Source organism: Pristiophorus japonicus, chromosome 17 (genome assembly GCF_044704955.1).
Source record: "Pristiophorus japonicus isolate sPriJap1 chromosome 17, sPriJap1.hap1, whole genome shotgun sequence".
Lineage (NCBI taxonomy): Eukaryota > Metazoa > Chordata > Chondrichthyes > Pristiophoridae > Pristiophorus > Pristiophorus japonicus.
This window is the reverse complement of record NC_091993.1, coordinates 42056121-42077550: the sequence shown is the minus strand read 5'-3', so window position 1 is coordinate 42077550 and position 21430 is coordinate 42056121. Positions and strand designations below refer to the sequence as shown.

The following is a 21430-nucleotide window of genomic DNA, read 5'->3' as shown; positions in this document are numbered from 1 at the left end:
GAGGGTAAAGGTGAGTGGAACTGATCGCCCGGCGAACAAAGTCAGCGTTGTACACTCATTCTCGGAGGTCTCTCGGCGGGTAAGTGGAAAGTTAGCCAAATGGGCGGCCGTTACCGGAATGGACGGTAAGCTGCGGTTGGGCCTACGGAAGAGGGAAACCCTAAATAAAAAATTAGCATAAAAAAACCCATATACAAAGCATTCCCGAGACAATTTTAACCCTAATCGCTGTGGTAAAATTTTTAAAAAATAATTAAATAACCTTTCACTTACCTTTCTTTGCAGGGTGCCCCCTTACTGCCCTGTTTTACAGGGCGGGTCTCTCGGCGATCTGGACACTGGTGGTTGAGCCCAAACTTACCCCCTGGCGGTTATTCTCGGCGTGGCACGTGGTTTGGGCCCGGTGGGTGACTTCAGATGTGGGCGATACCAAGGAAAAAACTTAGGTGCAAACTCTCGCCGGGCGAAAAACCAGTTGTAACGCCGTGAAAATCGCCGACAATGAAGCCGAAAGTCTGGCCCAATGGCTTTGGTCTTCCAAATATTTAATTTAAGGACGCGTCTGCTCATCCAAAACTGGATGTCGGATAAGCAGCATGACAAATCAGCATGATGCTCAGTTTGGGTTCCGCCTGGACCACTCGGCTCCAGACCTCATTACAGCCTGGGTCCAAATATGGACAAAAGAGCTGAATTCCAGAGGTGAGGTGAGAGTGACTGCCCTCGACATCAAGGCAACATTTGACCGAGGAGCCCCAGTAAAACTGAAGTCAATGGGAATCAGGGGGAAAACTCTCCACTGGCTGGAGTCATACCCAGCACAAAGGAAGATGGTTGTGGTGGTTGGAGGTCAATCGTCACAGCCCCAGAACATCGCTGCAGGAGTTCCTCAGGGCAGTGTCCTAGGCCCAACCATCTTCAGTTGCTTCCCTCCATCATAAGGTCAGAAGTGGGGATGTTCGCTGATGATTGCACAGTGTTCAGTTCCATTCGCAAGTCCTCAGATAATGAAGCAACCCATGTCCGCATACAGCAAGACCTGGACAACATTCATATTTGGGCTGATAAGTGACAAGTAACATTCGCAAGTGCCAGGCAATGACTATCTCCAACAAGAGAGGGTCTAACCACCGCCCCTTAATATTCAACAGTATTACCATCGCCGAATCCCCCACCATCAGCATCCTGGGGGTCACCATTGACCAGAAACTTAACTGGACCAGCCACATAAATACTGTGGCAACAAGAGCAGGTCACAGGCTGGGTATTCTGGGGCGAGTGTCTCACCTCCTGACTCCCCAAAGCCTTTCCACCATCTACAAGGCACAAGTCAGGAGTGTGATGGAATACTCTCTACTTGCCCGGATGAGTGCAGCTCCAACAACGCTCAAGAAGCTCGACACCAGCCAGGACAAAGCAGCCCGGTGATTGGCACCCCATCCAGCACCTTAAACATTCAAACTGTCTACCACCGGTGCACCGTGGCTGCAGTGTGTACCATCTACAAGATGCACTGCAGCAACTCACCACGGCTTCTTTGGTAGCACCTCCCAAACCCACGACCTCTACCACCGAGAAGTACAAGGGCAGCAGGCACATGGGAATACCACCACCTCCATGTCCCCCTCAAAGTGACACACCATCCTGATTTGGAAGCATATCGCCGTTCCTTCATCGTCGCTGGGTCAAAATCCTGGAACTCTCTCCCGAACAGCACTGTGGGAGCACCTTCAGCACACAGACTGCAGTGGTTCAAGAAGGCGGCTCACCACCACCTTCTCAAGGGCAGCTAGCGATGGGCGATAAATGCTGGCCTTGCCAGCGACGCCGACATCCTGAGAACGAATTTTAAAAATAAATCAGAGGCAGTGGAAGGGTTGAGGTGGTGGTGAGGTAGAGCTATGTGTGGTCACCATCCATGTGGAATCTGACACTTTTTGGATGATGTCAGTGAGGGGCAGCATATAGATGAGAAATAGGAGAGCGCCATGGATAGATCTTTGGGGAACTCCAGAGGTAATGTTGCGGGAGTGGGAAGAGAAGCTGTTGCAGGTGATTCTCTGGCTACGACTTGATAAGATAGGAATGGAACCAGGCCATCACAGTCTCAGCGACCTGGACAATGGAGGACGACGTTGCATGATGTGGTCAACCTTAAAGGCTGCACACAGGTCAAGAAGGAAGAGGAAGGATGGTTCACCTTGGTCCCAGTGATATATGGTGTCATTTGTGACTTTGCTAAGGGCTGTTTCAGTATTCTGACAGAGACGGAAACCTGATTGGCGGGGTTCCAACATGGAGGTGCGGGAAAGATGGGCACGGATTTGGGTGGCAAACAACACATTCAAGGACTTTGGAGAGGAACAGGAGGTTGAAGATGGGGCAGTAGTTTGCAAAGACAGAGGAGTCAAGGGTGGGTTTTTTGAGGAGGTGGTGATGACGACAGATTTGAAGGGGAAGGAGACAGTATCTGAGCAGAGGAATCATTAACAAAATCAGCTAACATCTGGGCCAGGCAGCGAAGTCCGGTGGTCAGCAATGAAGCACAGGGAATAGTGAGGTGCAAAGAACTAATGGAACTGCTCAAAATAGTCGGTGCGCTTCATACATTAAGTGATGCCATTGTACTTGACTCCGATGGTCCTGGCAAATTGTTAGCCCGATGTAGGTGGCTGCCTATTCTAAATGTGGACTGTATTAGTGGAGGGGAATGTATGTGCTCCTAACAGGTGATGGTCTGCACTGAGGGTCCGGATCTGCAAAGTCTACTTTATAGTGTTGTATGGTTCAGATCTAAAAATAGGACAGAATTACACCCATGAACTCTATTCAGATAGATCAGTTTTATAGTTTTAACTTTTATTTCCAACTGTCTTGAAAGCATTTCTACTCAATTGCCTCATAAAACTATTGAACTGTCTGTCCAAACTATACCGTTTTTTTTAATCACTTAAAGACTTTGATTTATATAGCGCCTTTCACGACTACCGGATGTCTCAAAGCACTTTTCAGCCAATGAAGTACTTTTGGAGTGTAGTCACTGTTGTAATGTGGAAAACACAGCAGCCAAAACTGCTCACAGCAAGTTCCCACAAACAGCAATGTGATAATGACCAGATAATCTGTTTTAGTGATGTTGATTGTGGGATAAATATTAGCGCAGGACACCGGGGATAACTCCCCTGCTCTTCTTCGAAATAGTGCCATGGGATCTTTTACGTCCACCTGAGAGAGCAAAGGGGGCCTCGGTTTAATGTCTCAACCAAAAGACAGCACCTCCAACAATTCAGCACTCACTCAGCATTGCATTATCAGCCTAGATTTTTGTGCTCAAGTCCGCAGAGTGGGACTTGAACCCACAACCTTCTAACTCAGAGGCGAGAGTGCTACCCACTGAGCCACAGCTGACACAAGTTATCTATCTATCCACCAGCCACATCAAACACAATAACCAGGGATTCTCAATGGGTAGTAGGAAATGTATAGTATAGTAATATTGGGCAGTCGCTCCTATCGAGGATGACCCACTTCCACATCAAAAAGGGATGAGTTCACAGGTGTTTCAATGAAGGACCTAATATTCTAGATACTGAACTATATCGTGAAGGGTGGAAGATGCCTGTGCGTGAATTCTTTTAACGTGGGGTGGCCGTTGCACACCAGCCATCACACGGGCTTGACAGAGCTAGGTCTTGATCCGGGGCAAGGGTTATCCAAAATGACTGGAGACCAAGCTCTACTGCATGGACCTATTGCATACACATGCTCCTACTATCCATAGATCGCAGTGTGGGCTGGCCCGTGCTGCCCCTGGGCCCTCGCCTCTTCTGGGCCCCGAACCCTCGCCTCTCCTGGGCCCCGATCACGATGCTCCTGGGCCCCGATCTCTCACCGCTCCTCCGCCCCAATCAAAAATGGAGCAGTCAGAAACAGAACATCAATTAGTCTCCTCTTATCTTAGAGATATCAAATAGGAAATGTAGCAAGGATACAGAATACCTACATTGCGCATCACATTAAAAAAAATCACGATTGCCCCAAATTTTCCAGGAAATAATCAAAAACATTTTAAACACTGACTTCACTGTCTCTCACCAAATCAATCTTAAAATTCTTTCCACATCCTTGACCAGTCATTTGCTTTCTCTCCTACCCCTTATAAAACAGAGTGTTCTCAGGCTCATCGTGTCGAACACCAGGGGAGGTTCACAAGTAATTACTCAATGTTAGAGAGATATCTGTACCTATTGTTACACTGCTTTATTCTGTTCATAGAGGGACAACATAGGGAAATCCTCCATCAGTTTAACTGACAAGGCTGAAGCCATCGTATTTGCAAATGTGTAAAGACTTGCATTTATATAACACCTTTCATGACCACTGGACGTCTCAAAGCGCCTTACGGCAATTGAGTACTTTTTGGAGTGTAATCAGTTGTAATGTGGGAAACGCGGCAGCAATTTGCACACAGCAAGCTCCCACAAACAACAATCTGATAATGACCAGATAATCTGTTTTTGTTCTGTTGATTGAGGGATAAATATTGTCTATTTCCTCAGCACTGACTTGAACCCGCAACCTTCTGACTCAGAGGTGAGTGTACTACCCATTGAGCCACAGCTGACACTAGTGGAAAACTAGTGCTCATTTATAAGAGTAGATTGAAACGCGGAAGCCAAAATATTTGAAGTAAAAAAGGTCAAAGAAATCCAAAAATGTAACAGCTGGTTCACGACACCAGTGCTGCAACTGGAGGCATAAGTTGAAAGCAGATATAATGAAGTCCATTCTTCAACGAGAGTCATCATAGAGCAGACTTCCCAAACCCGTGACCTCCACCATCTGGAAGGATAAGGGCAGCAGTCATATGGGAACACCGCCACCTCCCAAGTTACACACCATCCTGACCTGGAAATATATCGCCGCTTCTTCATTGTTGCTATGTCAAAATCCTGGAACTCCCTCCCTAACAGCACTGTGGGAGTACCTTCACCACACGGACTGCAGCGGTTCAAGAAGGTGGTTCACCACCACCTTCTCAAGGGCAATTAGGGATGGGCAATAAATGCGGGCCTTGCCAACGACGCCCACATCCCATGAATTAATAATAAAAAAAAGACCCCCTAACATGTTGGAGCAGCATCTCAGGTGCTCGGACAAGTCTGGGAACATCCTACAATACAGCCTGGATGAGGTATGGAGGACTTCATGCTACACCACTTCACCCTGCAGAGATGGGAGTCCCAGAGGATGAAGGCACCCAGTTGATTCAAGGGGATTACCAGGAAGGGCAAGGGCAGAAATGTCACTGGAACAGCATTACCTTGAATTCTCCTCCATGTCACACACCATCTTGATCTGGACATATATTGCCATTCCTTCATTGTTGCATAGAAGTAGGGGCAACTTGATAAAGGTACAGTTTTAGTCTTGTTATTTAAGGTGGGATATACTTGCATTGGAGGCAGGTCAGAGAAGGTTCACGAGGTTGCTTCCTGAGTTGAAGGAGTTGACTTATGAAGAAAGGTTGAGCAGGTTGGAGTTTAGAAGAATGAGAGGTGATCTTATTGAAACGTATAAGATTCTGAGGGGACTCGACAGGGTAGATGCAGAGAGGATGTTTCCCCTTGTGGGGGAATCTAAAACTAGGGGGTATAGTTTCAGAATAATGGATTGTCCATTTAAAATGGAAATGAAGAGGGATTTCTTCTCAGAGGGTTGTGAATTTTTGGAATTCTCGACCCGAGAGCTGTGGAGGCTGGGTCATTGAATATATTTAAGGCGGAGATAGACAGATTTTTGAATGATAAGGGAATCAAGAGTTATGGGGAGCGGGCAGGGAAATGGAGTTGGGGCCAGAATCGGATCAGCCATGATCTTATTGAATGGCGGAGCAGGCTTGAGGGGCCAAATAGAAACATAGAAAATAGGTGCAGGAGCAGGCCATTCAGCCCTTCTAGCCTGCACCGCCATTTAATGAGTTCATGGCTGAACATGAAACTTCAGTACCCCCTTCCTGCTTTCTCGCCATACCCCTTGATCCCCCGAGTAATAAGGACTTCATCTAACTCCCTTTTGAATATATTTAGTGAATTGGCCTCAACTACTTTCTGTGGCAGAGAATTCCACAGGTTCACCACTCTCTGGGTGAAGAAGTTTCTCCTCATCTCGGTCCTAAATGGCTTACCCCTTATCCTTAGACTGTGACCCCTGGTTCTGGACTTCCCCAACATCGGGAACATTCTTCCTGCATCTAACCTGTCTAAACCCGTCAGCATTTTAAACGTTTCTATGAGGTCTACTCCTGTTCCTATTTCTTATGTATGTAAAATAAAAGGGCTGGATTGCATTATTTTGAGAGATTATTTCAGTTTGACAGATTGGGGAGGATGGAGATGTGCATTTAATCTATGCAAGTGTTAGACTGAACATTGGGCAGTTATTCTTTACCCAGAGAGTAGCGACCTTTGGGATGTGTTGCCGGCTAACGTGGTGGGGGCTGACTCTCTGCCTTCAAGAGGGACCTGGATTGATTTGTGACTGGGGCAGCGATCACATCATATAGAAGCTAAGTGGTTTACCAGTTAACCTATGCATTGTCAATGAGGGGGTTGAAGAAGAGTTTCCACTTCCTCCCAAAAAATCCTTTATTGGTCCTGTTTTTTTACTCTTCCCAGGAGATTACATGGCTGCCGGGGCAGGGGGAGGTGGTAGGAAGTATCTAGGCATGATGCACCGGGCATCATTTTCATATGTTTGTGTGAGATTGCGAATGAAAGCTGTTGTCGGCTGCACAAACCATGTGGCAATCTCTCCTTGAGAAGACCTTCTGCTAAATTGAGAACTTGTGCATTAACCGACCTATTTGCACTTCCCACCAATACGCCTTCACTAATAATGGCTGAACTTTCCATTCAGCTCCCATGTGTTGCAATTGCTAGAATATTATGCAAAACCTCATGAACACACTCTGTACCAGGCCCAACTTCAGAGCAAACATGTTTTAATAACCCTACATGTGATAGGTGTGAGCACCTACTATTGCTTCACAGCTGTTTCCTCTTGGAGACATGTGTGACGTATACAGAAAGAGCTTTTATTTATAGATGGCCTTTCAGGTCCTCAGCACACATTACTTTTGAAGTGTGTCACTGTTTGTAATGTAGCAGCCCGTTTGCACCCAAACAGTAATGAGATAAATAACCAGGTAATCTGTTTTTGATGGTGTTGGTTGAGGGATAATTGTCCCAGACACCAGAACTCCCCTGCTCTTCTTCGAATAGAGTCACTTGATCTTCTGTGTCCCACCCAAACAGACAGCTGGGCTTAGGTTTAATGGCTCATCTAAAAGACGGCACCTCTGACAATACAGCACTCCCTCAGCACTGCACTACAGTGCCAGCCTAGATTATGTGACCAAGACCATAGGTGGGAGTGTTTCACTGAGCCAGATGACACTTGTACCCTGTTAGATCTTTATCTAGCTACCTCAGGAGCAAGAGTATGTGAAGTCACTGGCTGTTGCCCATAACAGCAGCTTGGGATGGAGGTAGGCTGTCAGCCCCACTAGAAGCTGGAGTCTGATAGGCAGCCTTTCCTCCCAATTTCACAACTGTGGGGGCAGCCTGGCCCTGTGGAATGTCTAGCAAATGTGTAGTCACCAGACGTTGGCTAATTGGAGGACCCCAAAGTTCAACATTATTCGTGCATATTCCAGCCATACTCCAGTAACTGATCAGAGTAGTAACGGACCTAGCAATGATATAATTCAAAGAAGGAGATATTAGAGCGGGGGGGATGACTAAAAGCGTGGTCAAGGAGATGGGTTTTGAGGAGCGGCTAAAAAGATGGAGAGGCGAAGGAGTTTAGGGACAGAATTCCAGAGTGTGGGGCCTTGACGGCTGAAGGCACGACCACCACTGGTGGTGCAAAAGGAATGCACAAGAGGCCAGAGTCAGAGGAATGTAGAACTGGGGGGGGGGGGGGGGGGGGTTACAGAGATAGGGAGCAGCGAGGCCATGGAGGGATTTTAACACAAGGATGAGAAATTTAATTGGAGGGGTTGGGGAACCAGGAGCCAATGTAGTTCAGCAAGGACAGGATGGTGGGTGAGCCAGACTAGATGTGGGCTAGGGTACATGCAGCAGAGATTTAGATGAGCTGAGATGGGAGAATGATGAGCATTAGTACAGTTGAGCCTGGAGCTGACAACGGCGTGAATGTGAGTTTCAGCAGCAGTTGTGCTGAGGCAGGGTGGAGGTAAAATCCGTAAAATCTAGACTACTAAGTCTCACAGCGTGAAGAAACCGATGGGATTAGAAATACAGTATCTGGTTTCAGGTTATTATAATCAGGTTCTGATCACATCAAACTGCATTCAATCAGCCCTCAAATCACTCCAGCAATCTGTGGTTTCCCTGCATTACAACAGTGGTGGGATTGGGACCTCTGCCCTTTTTGATATACATTAACGACTTGGACTTGGGTATACGGGGCACAATCTCAAAGTCAGCAGATGGCACAAAACCTGTAAATGTAGTAAACAGTGAGGAGGATAGTAACAGACATCAGGAGGACACAGACTCGTGAAATGGGCGGACACATGGCAGATGTAATTTAACAGAGAAGTGTGAAGTGATACATTTTGGTAGGAAGAATGAGGAGGAGCAATATAAAGTAAATGGTACAATTTTAAAAGGGGTGCAGGAACAGAGACCTGGGGGTGTAAGTACGCAAATCTTTGATGGTGACAGGACAAGTTGAGAAGGCTGTTAAAAGTGCACACGGGATCCTTGGCTTTATTAATAGAGGCAGAGAGTAAAAAAGCAAGGAGCTTATGCTAAACCTTTATAAAACACTGGTTAAGCCTCAGCTGGAGTTCTGTGTTCAGTTCTGGGCACCGCACTTTAGTAAGGCCTTAGAGAGGGTGCAGAGGAGATTTACTAGAATATTACCAGGGATGTGGAGAGATTGGAGAAGCTGGGGTTGTTCTCCTTAGAGCAGAGAAGTGTCATGTTTGTAACTACAATGTAACACCACTGTATTACTGTAAACACTCAGCACAGATGCACACCTTGACCACAGGGGGTGAACTTGTGGGAGACACTCCTTACCACTCAGGTATATAAAGGGAGGTCCCACGCAGGGTCATCACCCTGGAGTGCTGTAATAAAGAGTTAAGGTCACTGAATGGCCACCGGTAGCACAGATGAACGGTATTGTGTTGGGGAAGACTGGGACGATTTTGTTGAGAGGCTTCAGCAGAGCTTTGTCACGAAAGACTGGCTGGGGGATGCAGCAGCCGACAAGCGTCGGGCTCATCTTTTGACCAGCTGTGGGCCAAAGACTTATGCACTCATGAAGGACTTACTGGCACCCGAAAAGCCGTCGGACAAAACCTTTGAAGAGCTTAGCAAGTTGATTGGGGAGCACCTCAAGCCGGCGAGCAACATACATATGGCTCGACACAGATTCTACACCCACCGATGTTGTGAAGGACAGCGCATACCGGACTTTGTAGCGGACCTCAGGCACTTGGCCAGCCTTTGTAAGTTCACAGACTCCTGCAGGGGGGAGTTGCTAAGGGACTTCTTTATCGAGGGTATCGGTCATGCGGGAATTTTTCGCAAGTTAATTGAGACCAAGGACTTAACCTTGGAAGCGGCGGCGTTGTTGGCTCAGGCTTTCATGGCGGGGGAGGAAGAGACGAAAATGATTTACGCATGCAATTCTGCCTCCAATGCGGCGATGGGTCAGGGAGTCAATGTCCTCAATGCTACTCAGAGCCCTGCGGGCAGGCAGGGGCAGTCCGACATTCATCAGGCAGTAATAGACCCCAGAAAAGGACCACAACAGAGACAATGGCAGGCTGAACGGACGTTCACGCCATCACAGTGGACAATGCGGCCCGGGATGGGGCCATTGACACCTACTAATAGGGTCCTTAACAGCAGTCAAAGGGACAGTCAGCGCAGAATTCCTGGCCACAGCCCTTTTGTCCCCAACAATGGAAACTTTAACTCGTGCTGGAGGTGTGGGGAAAAACACTCAGCCAGATCTTGCAGATTCCGACAGTTTGTCTGCAGGAACTGCAACCTCAGTGGCCATTTAGCTCGTATGTGCAGAAAGCCTGCAACCAGACTGATATATGAGGCAGATGGACCAGAAGAGGGTTCTGTGAGGCAGGTTGACTTTTGGGGCAAATCGATGGACGCCAAGGTTCAGCGGGTCCATGCGGCGAATATTGACAGTTTTTTTTTTTGAAATTCGTAGCCAATCGTTCCAATTCTTTGTCAAATCACAAACGCCAGAGGTCACCTTGGGCCCATTCAAGGATCACTCTGCGCCAATGCTCTTAGCCAAAAGGCCTAGAGCCACTGCACCATTCCTGGAAGTACTGCGATACCAGGTTCGTGCCATGGAGGTGGATGGGTCAGGTCCCCCACACACCTCCGTGGAGGTGGATGGGTCAAGCCACCCCACCCACCTCCTATTTCCAAAAAAGCAAGCATATACCTTCCTGATCCAGGGAGAACCACCTTGGGGTTATGGTGGTTACTCCCCTGTCAGGTCAGTTACGCATGATCTTAGCCAAAAGGCCGCCAATGATGATGAGGGTTTTATTAAACGATATCCCAGTACGCATGGAGCTGGACACAGGGGCCAGCCAGTCACTCATGGGTGTTCAACAATTCGAGAAGCTATGGCCACTCAAAGCCAGTAGACCCAAATTAGAACACAATTAAGGACTTACACCAAAGAAATCATTCCGGTGCTAGGCAGTGCCATGTTGGCTGTCACGCACGATGGCTTAGTGAACCGGCTGCCGCTCTGGATTGTCCCGGGCAATGGTCCCGCACTGTTGGGGAGGAGCTGGATAGCCGAGATGAACTGGAAATGGGGGGATGTTCACGCAATGTCCTCGGTGGAGCGAAGTTCGTGCTCACAAGTCCTACAACAATTCGAGTCACTTTTCCAACCAGGCGTCGGGATTTTCAAAGGCACTAAAGTAGTGATACAGCTCACCCCGGATGCCAGGCCAGTGCATCAGAAAGCCAGAGCGGTGCCGTATGTGATGCGGGAGAAAATCGAGAGCGAATTGGACCGGCTATTGCAAGAGGGCATCATCTCGCCTGGTGAATTCAACGACTGGGTGAGCCCCATCGTCCCTGTTCTTAAAGCGGATGGCTCTGTCAGGATCTGTGGCGACTACAAGGCCACCATCAATCGGGTGTCCTTACAAGACCAATACCCGCTCCCAAGAGCGGAGGACCTCTTCGCCACGCTGGCAGGCGGCAAGCTGTTCACCAAGTTGGACCTCACTTCAGCCTCTGACCCAGGAACTGGCCGACGAATCTAAACTACTGACCACCATCACCACGCACAAGGGACAGTTTGCGGATAACAGGTGCCCGTTTGGCATTCGATCAGCGGCCGCTTTTTTTCAACGCAACATGGAAAGCCTGCTTAAATCTATTCCTGGAACGATCGTATTCCAGGACGACATCTTCATCACGGGTCGAGACACCGAGGAACACCTCCACAACCTGCAGGAGGTGCTACGCCGACTGGACTGGGTAGGCCTGCGACTCAAGAAGTTTAAATGCATGTTCTTAGCTTCCGAGGTTGAGTTTCTGGGCAGGAGGGTTGCTGCAGATGGGATTCGGCCCACCGAATCCAAAACAGAGGCGATTCAACGAGCACCCAGGCCCTGCAACACATCGGAGTTGCTGGGACTGTTGAACTATTTTGGGAACTTTCTGCCTAACTTGAGCACATTGTTGGAGCTGCTACACATGGTCTGTGTAAGGGTTGCGATTGGTTTTGGGGGGCTGTCAGGAACGGGCTTTTGATCGAGCGCGAAACCTACTGTGTTCAAACAAGATGTTGACTACCTGTACGATCCTTGCAAAAGTTTAGTTCTGACATGTGATGCATTGTCCTATGGGGTTGGGTGCATGTTGCAGCAGGGTAACGCTGAGGGTCAGCTACAACCTGTGGCTTATGCCTCCAGGTCGCTCTCTCAAGCAGAACGGGGCTATGTGATGGTTGAGAAGGAAGCGCTTGCATGTGTCTATGGTGAAAAGAAAATGAATCAGTATGCCTCTTTGGTAGGAAGTTTGAATTAGAGACGGACCATAAGCCACTCACATCCCTGTTGTCAGACAGCAAGGCTGTCAATGCCAACGCATCAGCTCGCATACAGCGATGGGCTCTCACGCTAGCGGCCTATGACTACTCCGGCACCGGCCCGGCACTGAAAATTGCGCTGACGCGCTCAGCAGGCTCCCACTGGCCACCACCGAGGGAGCAGCTGAGCAAAGCGCTGAGATGGTCATGGCTGTTGATGCCTTCGACAGTACAGGCTCCCCTATCACAGCCCGCCAGATCAAAATCTGGACAAACAGGGATCCGCTCCTATCCCTGATTAAGAAATGTGTCCTGACTGGGGATTGGACGCCCGCACACGGAGCATGCCCTGAGGAGGTCAGACTGTTCCACAGACGGATGGATGAGCTCTTCATCCAAGCTGACTGCCTACTATGGGGCAACCGGGTAGTCATGCCCCAGAAGGGCAGGGAGGCGTTCATCAGGGAACTCCACAGCGAGCACCCAGGCATTGTGCTGATGAAGGCCATTGCCCGGTCACACATTTGGTGGCCTCCGGAATTGACTCAGACCTGGAACACTGTGTTCGCAGGTGCACAACATGTGCCCAGCTGGGCAATGCCCCCAGGGAGGCCCTGCTCAGCAAGTGGCCCTGGCCCACCAGGCCATGGTCACGCATTCACGTTGACTACGCGAGCCCGTTCATGGGGAAGATGTTCCTTATCGTTGTAGATGCGTACTCGAAATGGATCGAGTGCATCATCCTGAATTCATGCACGTCATCCACCACCGTGGAAAGCCTATGTGCGATCTTCGCAACCCATGGCTTGCCAGACATCCTGGTTAGTGATAATGGCCCGTATTTCACGAGCTATGAATTCCGGGAGTTTATGTCGGGCAATGGCATCGACCACGTCAGGACTGCGCCGTTCAAGCCGGCCTTCAATGACCAGGCGGAACGTGCGGTCCAAATCGTTAAGCAAGGGATGCTCAGGATTCAAGGACCCTCCCTACAATGCCGCCTATCGCGCCTCCTACTGGCCTATAGGTCCTGCCCGCACTCGCTCACAGGGGTTCCGCCCGCAGAGCTACTCATGAAACGGACACTCAAAACTCGGTTGTCCCTCATCCACCCAGTCCTGACTGACATAGTTGAGGGCAAGCGTAAGGCACAAAACGAGTACCATGACCGTAATTCGAGAGGGAGATGTATAGAAATAAATGATCCTGTATTCGTCCTCAATCACGCCATGGGGCCCAAATGGCTCGAGGGTACCGTAATTGACAAAGAAGGGAATAGGGTCATTGTGGTAAAACTCAACAATGGCCAGATATGCCGTAAGCATCTGGACCAAGTAAAAAAAAGGTTCAGCATGGACACGGAGGATCCTGAAGAAGACCATGAGATGGAGCTCACAACACCGCCAGTGAACGAGCAACAAAAGCAATCAGAAGAATGCACAGTCCCTGCGGTCAGCCCGGAATCACCACAGGCGACAGACACTCACGTCAGTGTCCAACAACCAGAGCCCCAACTGCAGCGCTCCACGAGGGAGCGCAGACCACCTGAAAGACTAAACCTATGATCCCAATAAGACTTTGGGAGGGGGGGAAAGGTGATGTCATGTTTATAACTACAATGTAACACCATTGTATTACTATACACACTCAACACAGATGCACACCTTGACCACAGGGGATGAACTTGTGGGAGACACTCCTTACCTGATCACACAGGTATATAAAGGAAGGTCCCACGCAGGGTCATCACTTCTGGAGTGCTGTAATAAAGAGTTAAGGTCACTGAGTGGCCTTGTCCCTGGAATGTGCCTCGTGTGGTTTCATGCTGTAGAGTAAGGACTTTACAAGAAGGTTAAGAAGAGATGTGATAAAGGTGTTCAAAATCATGAACGGTTTTGATAAGAGTAAATAAGGAGAAACTGGTTCCGGTGGCAGAATGGTCGGTAACCAGAGGGCACAGATTGAAAGTGATTGGCGGAAGAACCAGAGGTGAGATGAGAGGGAAACATTTTATGCAGTGTGGTGGAAGCAGATTCAATAGTAACTTTCAAAAGGGAAAATGGAAAAAATGTACAGGGCTCTGGGGAAAGAACAGAGGAGTGGGACTAATAGGACAGCTCTTTCAAAGAGCTGGCACAGGCACGATGGGCCGAATGGTCTCCTTCTGTGCTGTATGATTATATGATTCTACAACTACAATTCAAAAGCACTTCATTGGCCGTAAACGGGTTTGAGACATCCTGAGATTGTGAAAGGTGCTGTATAATTGCAGCTTCTTTCTTTCTGTATCTTGTCTTTCAGTTGGCAGTGGATTTGAGCATAGCTTTGATGGCAGTGAGGCAGATAGAATAATGCGAGACATGATGGCAGTAACTGGGACCAAATATTTAGTTCAGGGAATGAAGCTGCTGTTGCCAATCTAGAATCAGGCCAGGTAATACTTATTATTCTTGGCCCAGAAACAGCATGCTCCCTGCCACCATTGCTTGCTTGAGTCAAGGCGACCTCTTCAATAAGTCACACGGTCCTATCTGACAATGGTATCACAGAAAATTAAACAGCAAGAGAAATTCAATCACTCCCTTTTTAAAATATATTCTCTAGCTGTTTTAACCCTTAGTGACAGTAGATCTTACCCATTCTCTTTAGCCCCTGAAATGAAGCCATGCTATAAGACACACTGTTGTTAAAAAAACTTCCCACGATGTCTGTGGCAGAATGCAGTGCATGGTATGGTACTGAGCAGCACAGAGCAGGAGGAACATGATTCCTGGGGATGTGCTGTTAGCTGATTCCAGCCAGCAAAGCAGTAGGAATGTGCTATAACTGCAACTCAGAATCGCGGCAAAGAGCATGGAGAAACAACAAGGGTCCCTGCTCCTGGTCAATATTTATCCCTCAATCAACATCACTAGAACAGATTATCTGGTTACATAGCCCATTGCTTTTTGTGGGAGCTTGCTGTGCATAAATTCACCGCCACATTTCCTACATTACAACAGTGACTACACTTCAATAGTACTTCATTGGCTGTAAAGTGCTTTGGGACGTCCAGAGATTGTGAAAGGCGCTATATAAATGCAAGTTCTTCCTTATTTTCTTTCCTGGTCACTATTCACTGACCCCTGCTGCAATACGTGTAAGTGGACTTCTGAGCCCAGTACACTCCTCGGCTGATATGACACTCCCCGCAGTTGAAGAGATTGCCATCACTCACTATCTACCGACTTAGACCTGTGGAAAGAAAGGAAGATTTGCATTTATAGTGCCTTTGGTAACCTCCGAGCAGCCCAAACGCCTCACAATGAGTACTGTTATGTAGGCAATTGAGGCAAACAGGAAATAACAAATAAATGCATGATTGCTTAATGTGGTTTTAGTATAAAAACAGAAATGCTGGAAATACTCAGGCGGCCAGGCAGCATCTGTGGAGCGAGAAACAGAGTTAACATTTCAGGTCTGTGACTCTTCGTCAGGTCACGACCTGAAACATTGACTGTTTCTCTCTCCACAGATGCTGCCTGACCTGCTGAATATTTCCAGCATTTTCTGTTTTTATTTCATATTTCCAGCATCCAATTGTAATGTGTTTTTGGTGTTGGTTGAAGGAGGAATATTAAAGAGCTTGCATTTATATAGCACCTTTCATCACCTCAGGATGTCCCAAAGCACATTATAGCCATTACTTTTGAAGTATTGTTGAAATGTAGGAAACATGCAGGGAATTTGGGCTCAGCAAGGTCCCACAAACAGTAATGAGATAAATGACCAGATAATGTTTTTCCAATGTTGGTTTGTGGGATAAATAATGGCCAGGATACCAGAGGGAACTCCCCTGCTCTTCTTTAGTGTTATGGGATCAGAGATGGCAGACGGGGCTTCGGTTTATCATGCTATCTGAGACACGGCACCTCCGACAGTGCAGCAGTCCCTCAGATGTCAGCCTGCATTAAGTGCTCAAGTGCTTGGAGTGGGCTTTAATTCACAACCTTCTGATTCAGAGGCGTGCATGCTTTCACTGAGCCACAGCTGACACCTTAGTTGACGAGGACATGAGGAAGACACCCTGTTCTTGTTTGCATGGTATCATCCCCTCCCTTTTTATAGGGGGCACTTGTAAAATATGGAATTTTAATGCCCTAAAAAAAAAAAACCACAAAAATACAAAAAAAAGCAAAAAAAAGGGACTTGGGAAATGTTTGGAGTGTCCCCCAGATCAGGGGGCACGATTTAATGTTTATGATTTAATGTCTATTGTTAACTCCAAAAGAGTTGAATGGTGTCATTGCATTTTTCAGATACACCTGAACAGGTAAATGGGATCTTGGTTCAACCTCTTACCTGAAAGATAGCACCTCTGATAATGCAAGAAAAGTACAATTTTGTTTTCTCGATATTGGTCTTCCAGGCACTGAAACCTACAGATGTTTTGCTCTGGTAAGTTTTGCACTGTGTTGTTGGGGTGCAGGGAGGTGAAAATTGTCACATGATCAATGACACACTATAATCTTCTCACCAATCATACATTCACACACACAAATTTAAAAAAAACTACAAATGCTGAAAATCGCAAAAATAGAAAGTGCTGGAAACACAGGCATGTGTGGAAAGAAAGCATTGCGCTTTGCTTCTTTGGGGCAGATTATTTTAGTACCGAATTAAGTGGCTTCCAAATTGTTTTCACCAGCAAGATAAATTCATTTCCAGCATTCCCGCTTGTTTCTTTTATTTTTGATCTTAAAAAGCGCCTTTAAAATTGGAACGCAAACAAAAAGCCTCCCGATAGTTTGGCAAGGTGAACGAGTTAATTAATTAAATTTAAGTTAATTTTAAAATCTCGGTATCGCACAGAGCTGACCTTGCTGTCGGTGGCCTTCCTTCCCCTGTGGCCTCGCACTATGCATAGCGCGCGATCGGGGGAAAAAGGCAGCGTTTTTGAAAGCGGCAGCAATGAATGAGCACGCCCTGCCCCTACCCCAGCCCCAGCCTCACACACACACGCTCCGGGAGCCCACTGCAACTTTCTGCACGGAAATCCCACCCTCTCCGCTCGCCTGCCATTGGCCTGCGCGCCCTGTATCGAGGTTCCATTTGGAACGTCGCGACCTGCTAGCCGGTCGCTGATTGGCTGGCCGCGGCGTCACTGTATCGATTCGCTCACTGACGTTCCATTCCGGCAAGGGCTGCGGGCTGGCGGCAAGTTGCAGCCTCTGCTCCACCGGGGGGGGGGAGGGAGGCAGGGACACGGGTGGCCACAGACAGCAAACTTTGAGCCGCCGGCATCGCTCCCAATGGATCAGCATGGGCCGATCGGCGCAGCTCTCTAACTCCGTCCCCGCACTGGTACTCGAATGCGCCCACGTCGGGGCCTCAACGAGGGATGATGGATTCGCAGAGCAGGGCGCGTTAACGCCGAGGGAGCACTGAGAGCGACAGAGCTGTTTGTACCCCCTCCCCTACACCCTCTCTCACCCCACCCCGGCTTGCGGAGAGCAGAGGGCGGCCGGTGCAGCAGATTCTTCCGATGGGCGCGCCCTGGGCCGCTTTGGCTGGCTGCGAGCGGCTGTGAAGTTGGAAATCCTTGCTGCTTCTCCACCCCCCTCTCTCTCAAACTACTGTTAGTTCCTTTCGCTGTTTGAGCTGCAGCCACACCCTCCCTGTGCTTCCTGATAGGAGATGCGGGCTCCGAACTGACTTTGGCATTCCAACAAAACAAGACCCACTGGAATTGGGAGCTGCCGCCGGTTGGGCTTATAATTCCGCAACTAACACTAACTTGTGTTTTTTTTTAAAAACAAACCCTTCTTTTCATCTCTTAACATCTTAATCATCAGAAGAGAGAAAAAATTGCAACAGGAGGAGCGAAAGTGACACGGTTTTGTGTGTGTATGGGAGTTTCTGTTGATTCTCCCTGAAATCTGCATCATTGAAACAAGTCCACAAGAAGTGAAGAGGATTTCTGTTCATTCCCCCCACTCTGAAATTGCAGGAGCAACAAGAGGCAAAAGCGAAGAGGTTTATATCAACAAGAAATAAAGACAAGCTTCCAGCGACTAACCATCATGGACAGAGGCAGGAGGCGGTGGTCTCCCAGGGAGAGGACATGCCCCGCGGGCTGTGCCGGCCAGAGGGATTAAACTGTGTGTTTTGTGTGTGTGTGTGTGAGTGCACGACGGACCTTGTGTTTCGCAAAGCACCGACTGGAGTGGGGCAGTGCGCTTGTTGGCATCGGCCGCACCCTCCTTTGGAGTGGAGGAGGAGGAAAGAAAGGAGAGGGAAAAAAGCTTTTTTTTTTACATTTTCAACTTCTTGGTTGTTTCGTTTCACTCTCTCTTTTTGCCCCCGTCGATGGAACGATGAAGCGCGCAGAGGGAGATCCTGAGCTCAATCGGAACTGCGCTGGGCACACAAGGGGCATGCCAGGGGCCGCTCGGCGCGATGGCTAATAGTGGCTCGGGCAAGTCGACAGGCAGCGGCGGAGGTGCTGGCGCTAGCGGAGGCTCCCTCCAGCAGCGGAGGAGACTGGTGCTGGTGTGCGACATGTGCAAGAGCAAGATGCAGTTGGTGGCCGAGCTGCTGCTGCTATCCAGCGATAGCCGGCCGGTGCACGGTGGCGGGGAGCCGGGGGAGGAGGAGGAGGAGGACGGCGGCGGGGAGCAGGCGGAGGTAGCGGCGGGCGCTAACCGCGGGGTGGACTCGTTCGAGCGCAGCCGCGACACGGTGATCGCCCGCACCAAGGGCCTGTCCATCCTCACCCACGACGTGCAGAGCCAGCTGAACATGGGCCGCTACGCCGAGGCGGCCGACACGCTGGCCGAGCTGTGCGAGACGGCGGTGTCGCTGGTCGAGTGCTCGGCGCACGCCGCCTACCTGTCGGGCTCGGGCACGCCGGGCTGGCGGGCGGCGGCGGCGGGCAGCGTGTGCCGTTACCGGGTGGGCCGGGCCCGCCACGAGGTGGAGCGGAGCTGCGGCGTGTTGCGGACGGCGCCGGTGTGCGAGCTCAGTCCGCCGCTCTTGCTGCAGCTGTCGCGGGCGCTGGGCGGCGGCCTGCGGGCGCTGACCGAGGCTTGCGGCGCCGCCTCGGCCCGCAGCGCCGACCGCTTCGCCCGCCAGCAGTTGCGCCTGGGCGTCAAGTGCGCCAGCGCCAGCGCCACGGCGCTGCTGCACTGCGTGCGTGAGCTGAAGGCGCGGCCGGGCGAGGCGTCCCGGGCCCGCTGCGTGCTCTTCAGCGGGCCCCTGCTGCAGTCAGTGCAAGCCCTGGCCGCCTTCGCCACCGAGCCGCAGTTTGTGGGCCGGCCGGCTTGCCTGGGTCCCGAGGCCCGGGCCGTGCAGACGGCCGTGCTGGGCGGCGCTATGAGCGTGGTGTCGGCCTGCGTGCTGCTCAGCCAGTGCCTCCGCGATATTGCCCTGCCCCCCGACCTCGGCAAGCTGCCCGCCTACCGCCAGCGCCTGCACAGCGCGGCGCTAGCCGTGGCGGACGGCTGCTCCCTGCTGTCCCAGGCGCTGCGGGAGCGCTCGTCGCCCCGCACCCTGCCACCGCCCAACTCCCCTCCCCTCCACTGAACATTGTCTCCAAACAAACATTGTGTTTTCCCCCCCCTCTTTTAATACCAAAGAATCCTCGGGCACCTCGGTGTGTGTGTGTGTGTGAGACAGACAGAACCATCTCCAGCTTAGCACAGAAAATTGGCCCTTCAGCCCCCTCCTGTGCTAGCTCTTTTTGGAGAGCTATTGGTCCCACTGACCCAGAGAAGATGTGTTTTTTTTAAAAACATTCTTTCCTAAACCTAGTAGGGAGTTTTTAAAAACAATGAAACAGACCAAATGGTAACAAAATAAAGGCTTGATCGTGCTGGGTGCGTTTCAAAGTCAAGTGTCTTCCGGATATCCCACCACTATCATCACCGCCGTCATCATCTCACACACACAAAAAAAAGAATTGTGAATCAAATCATTGCGGATTAGAAAAAGGTTTTACCTCAATTGACAGTGAACACACACACACACACACACACACACACACAGTGACAGCGGGATGGAATGTAGCTCCGCAAAGTATGTGTGATCTGTGGAATCAAATGGTAAGAGAGAGCGAAGTGAGTCTGGTTTTAGTGCAAGGGAGTGTGCAGTTGTGATCGTGATATTTTCACGCCTCGATTCTAAAAGTTGGGATAAAGCTGCTGTGAGTGATGTTTCTTTTCCAGTTTTACACTATTTGCCAGACGTGGAAGTCTATCTCAAGTTTTCTTGCATGTACTGGAGTATTTATTTCAACATTAAAATGTTATGTTTCTCATGAGACTTTGTTGTTAAGTGTGTTTAGTAGGGTTTTTCTTCGACTGTATAGTCAGTTCCTGTGAAGTAAATATCTGCAAAGACAAGTTAACTTGTGTCTGGATGCTGCTGTTGATGCCGAACTGGGCCTATAACAGTGTTGTAATTCCAGATAATGCATAAATGTGATCTATAACACAACTTGCCCTTCTGATCTGTAACTAGTGCAGTTTAGAGCCTGTATCTTAAATGCTGTTGTATCCTCCATCATTTGGTTTGCCTTTGATAATGTAGAATAGTCAGTGACTGGCACTGGAGAGAAAAGATTACGATGTACTTGCGTAAACTGAGCATTACCGTTTTGTTAATTGTCCTTTTTCTGCAATCGTTTACTCCTGTTGGGGTGTGATCCCACGGTTGGTGGTTACCCCTGGTACATTGCCTCCGTGTCCACTCTTCTCCTGTGAGTGTAGGGCAGGTTGCTCCATAGACTGGAACCACTGCTCTCTCTCTGCTGCCTTCACAGACTGAGGCATCAAGGGAGTTGGAACATTGATTGTCCTTTAGGACATTTTATCAAATTCATTCTCGGGATGTGGGCGTTGCTGGCATTTATTGATCATCCCCACTTGGCCTGAGAAGGCCTTGAATCGCTGCAGTGTAGCAGTTCTGATACAAGTGGCTTGCTAGGCCACTTCAGAGGGGTCGCCCACATTGGTGTGGGACTGGAGTCACATGTAGGCCCAGACCGGATAATGGTGGTGGGTTTTCTTCCCTAAAATACGTTAGTCGATCAGTTGGGTTTTTGCGAGACTCTGACAGCTCCATGGTCACTTTTACTGATGCCAGCTTTTTATTTCCAGATTTTTGAAACTGAATTTAAATTCTCAAATTGCCTGGTGGGATTCGAACTCGAATTCTCTACATTGCTAGTCCACTAACAACCACTACACTACTGTACCCATTTCTTTCTATGACAATTGCTCTTTGAAACTTGTCAGATTCCCAGTCGATGGGGTAAATAGAT

The 21430-nt window shown here is 49.3% G+C and overlaps 1 protein-coding gene across 1 annotated transcript; it reads left to right on the top strand.

Moving 5' to 3' along the window:
- The first annotated feature begins 17312 nt into the window (after nt 1-17312).
- Nucleotides 17313-20428, top strand: tlnrd1 (talin rod domain containing 1). The gene has a single exon (XM_070859354.1). The coding sequence runs from the start codon at nt 18568-18570 to the stop codon at nt 19690-19692; it is 1125 nt and encodes a 374-aa protein (XP_070715455.1). The 5' UTR covers nt 17313-18567; the 3' UTR covers nt 19693-20428.
- The last annotated feature ends 1002 nt before the right edge of the window (nt 20429-21430 follow it).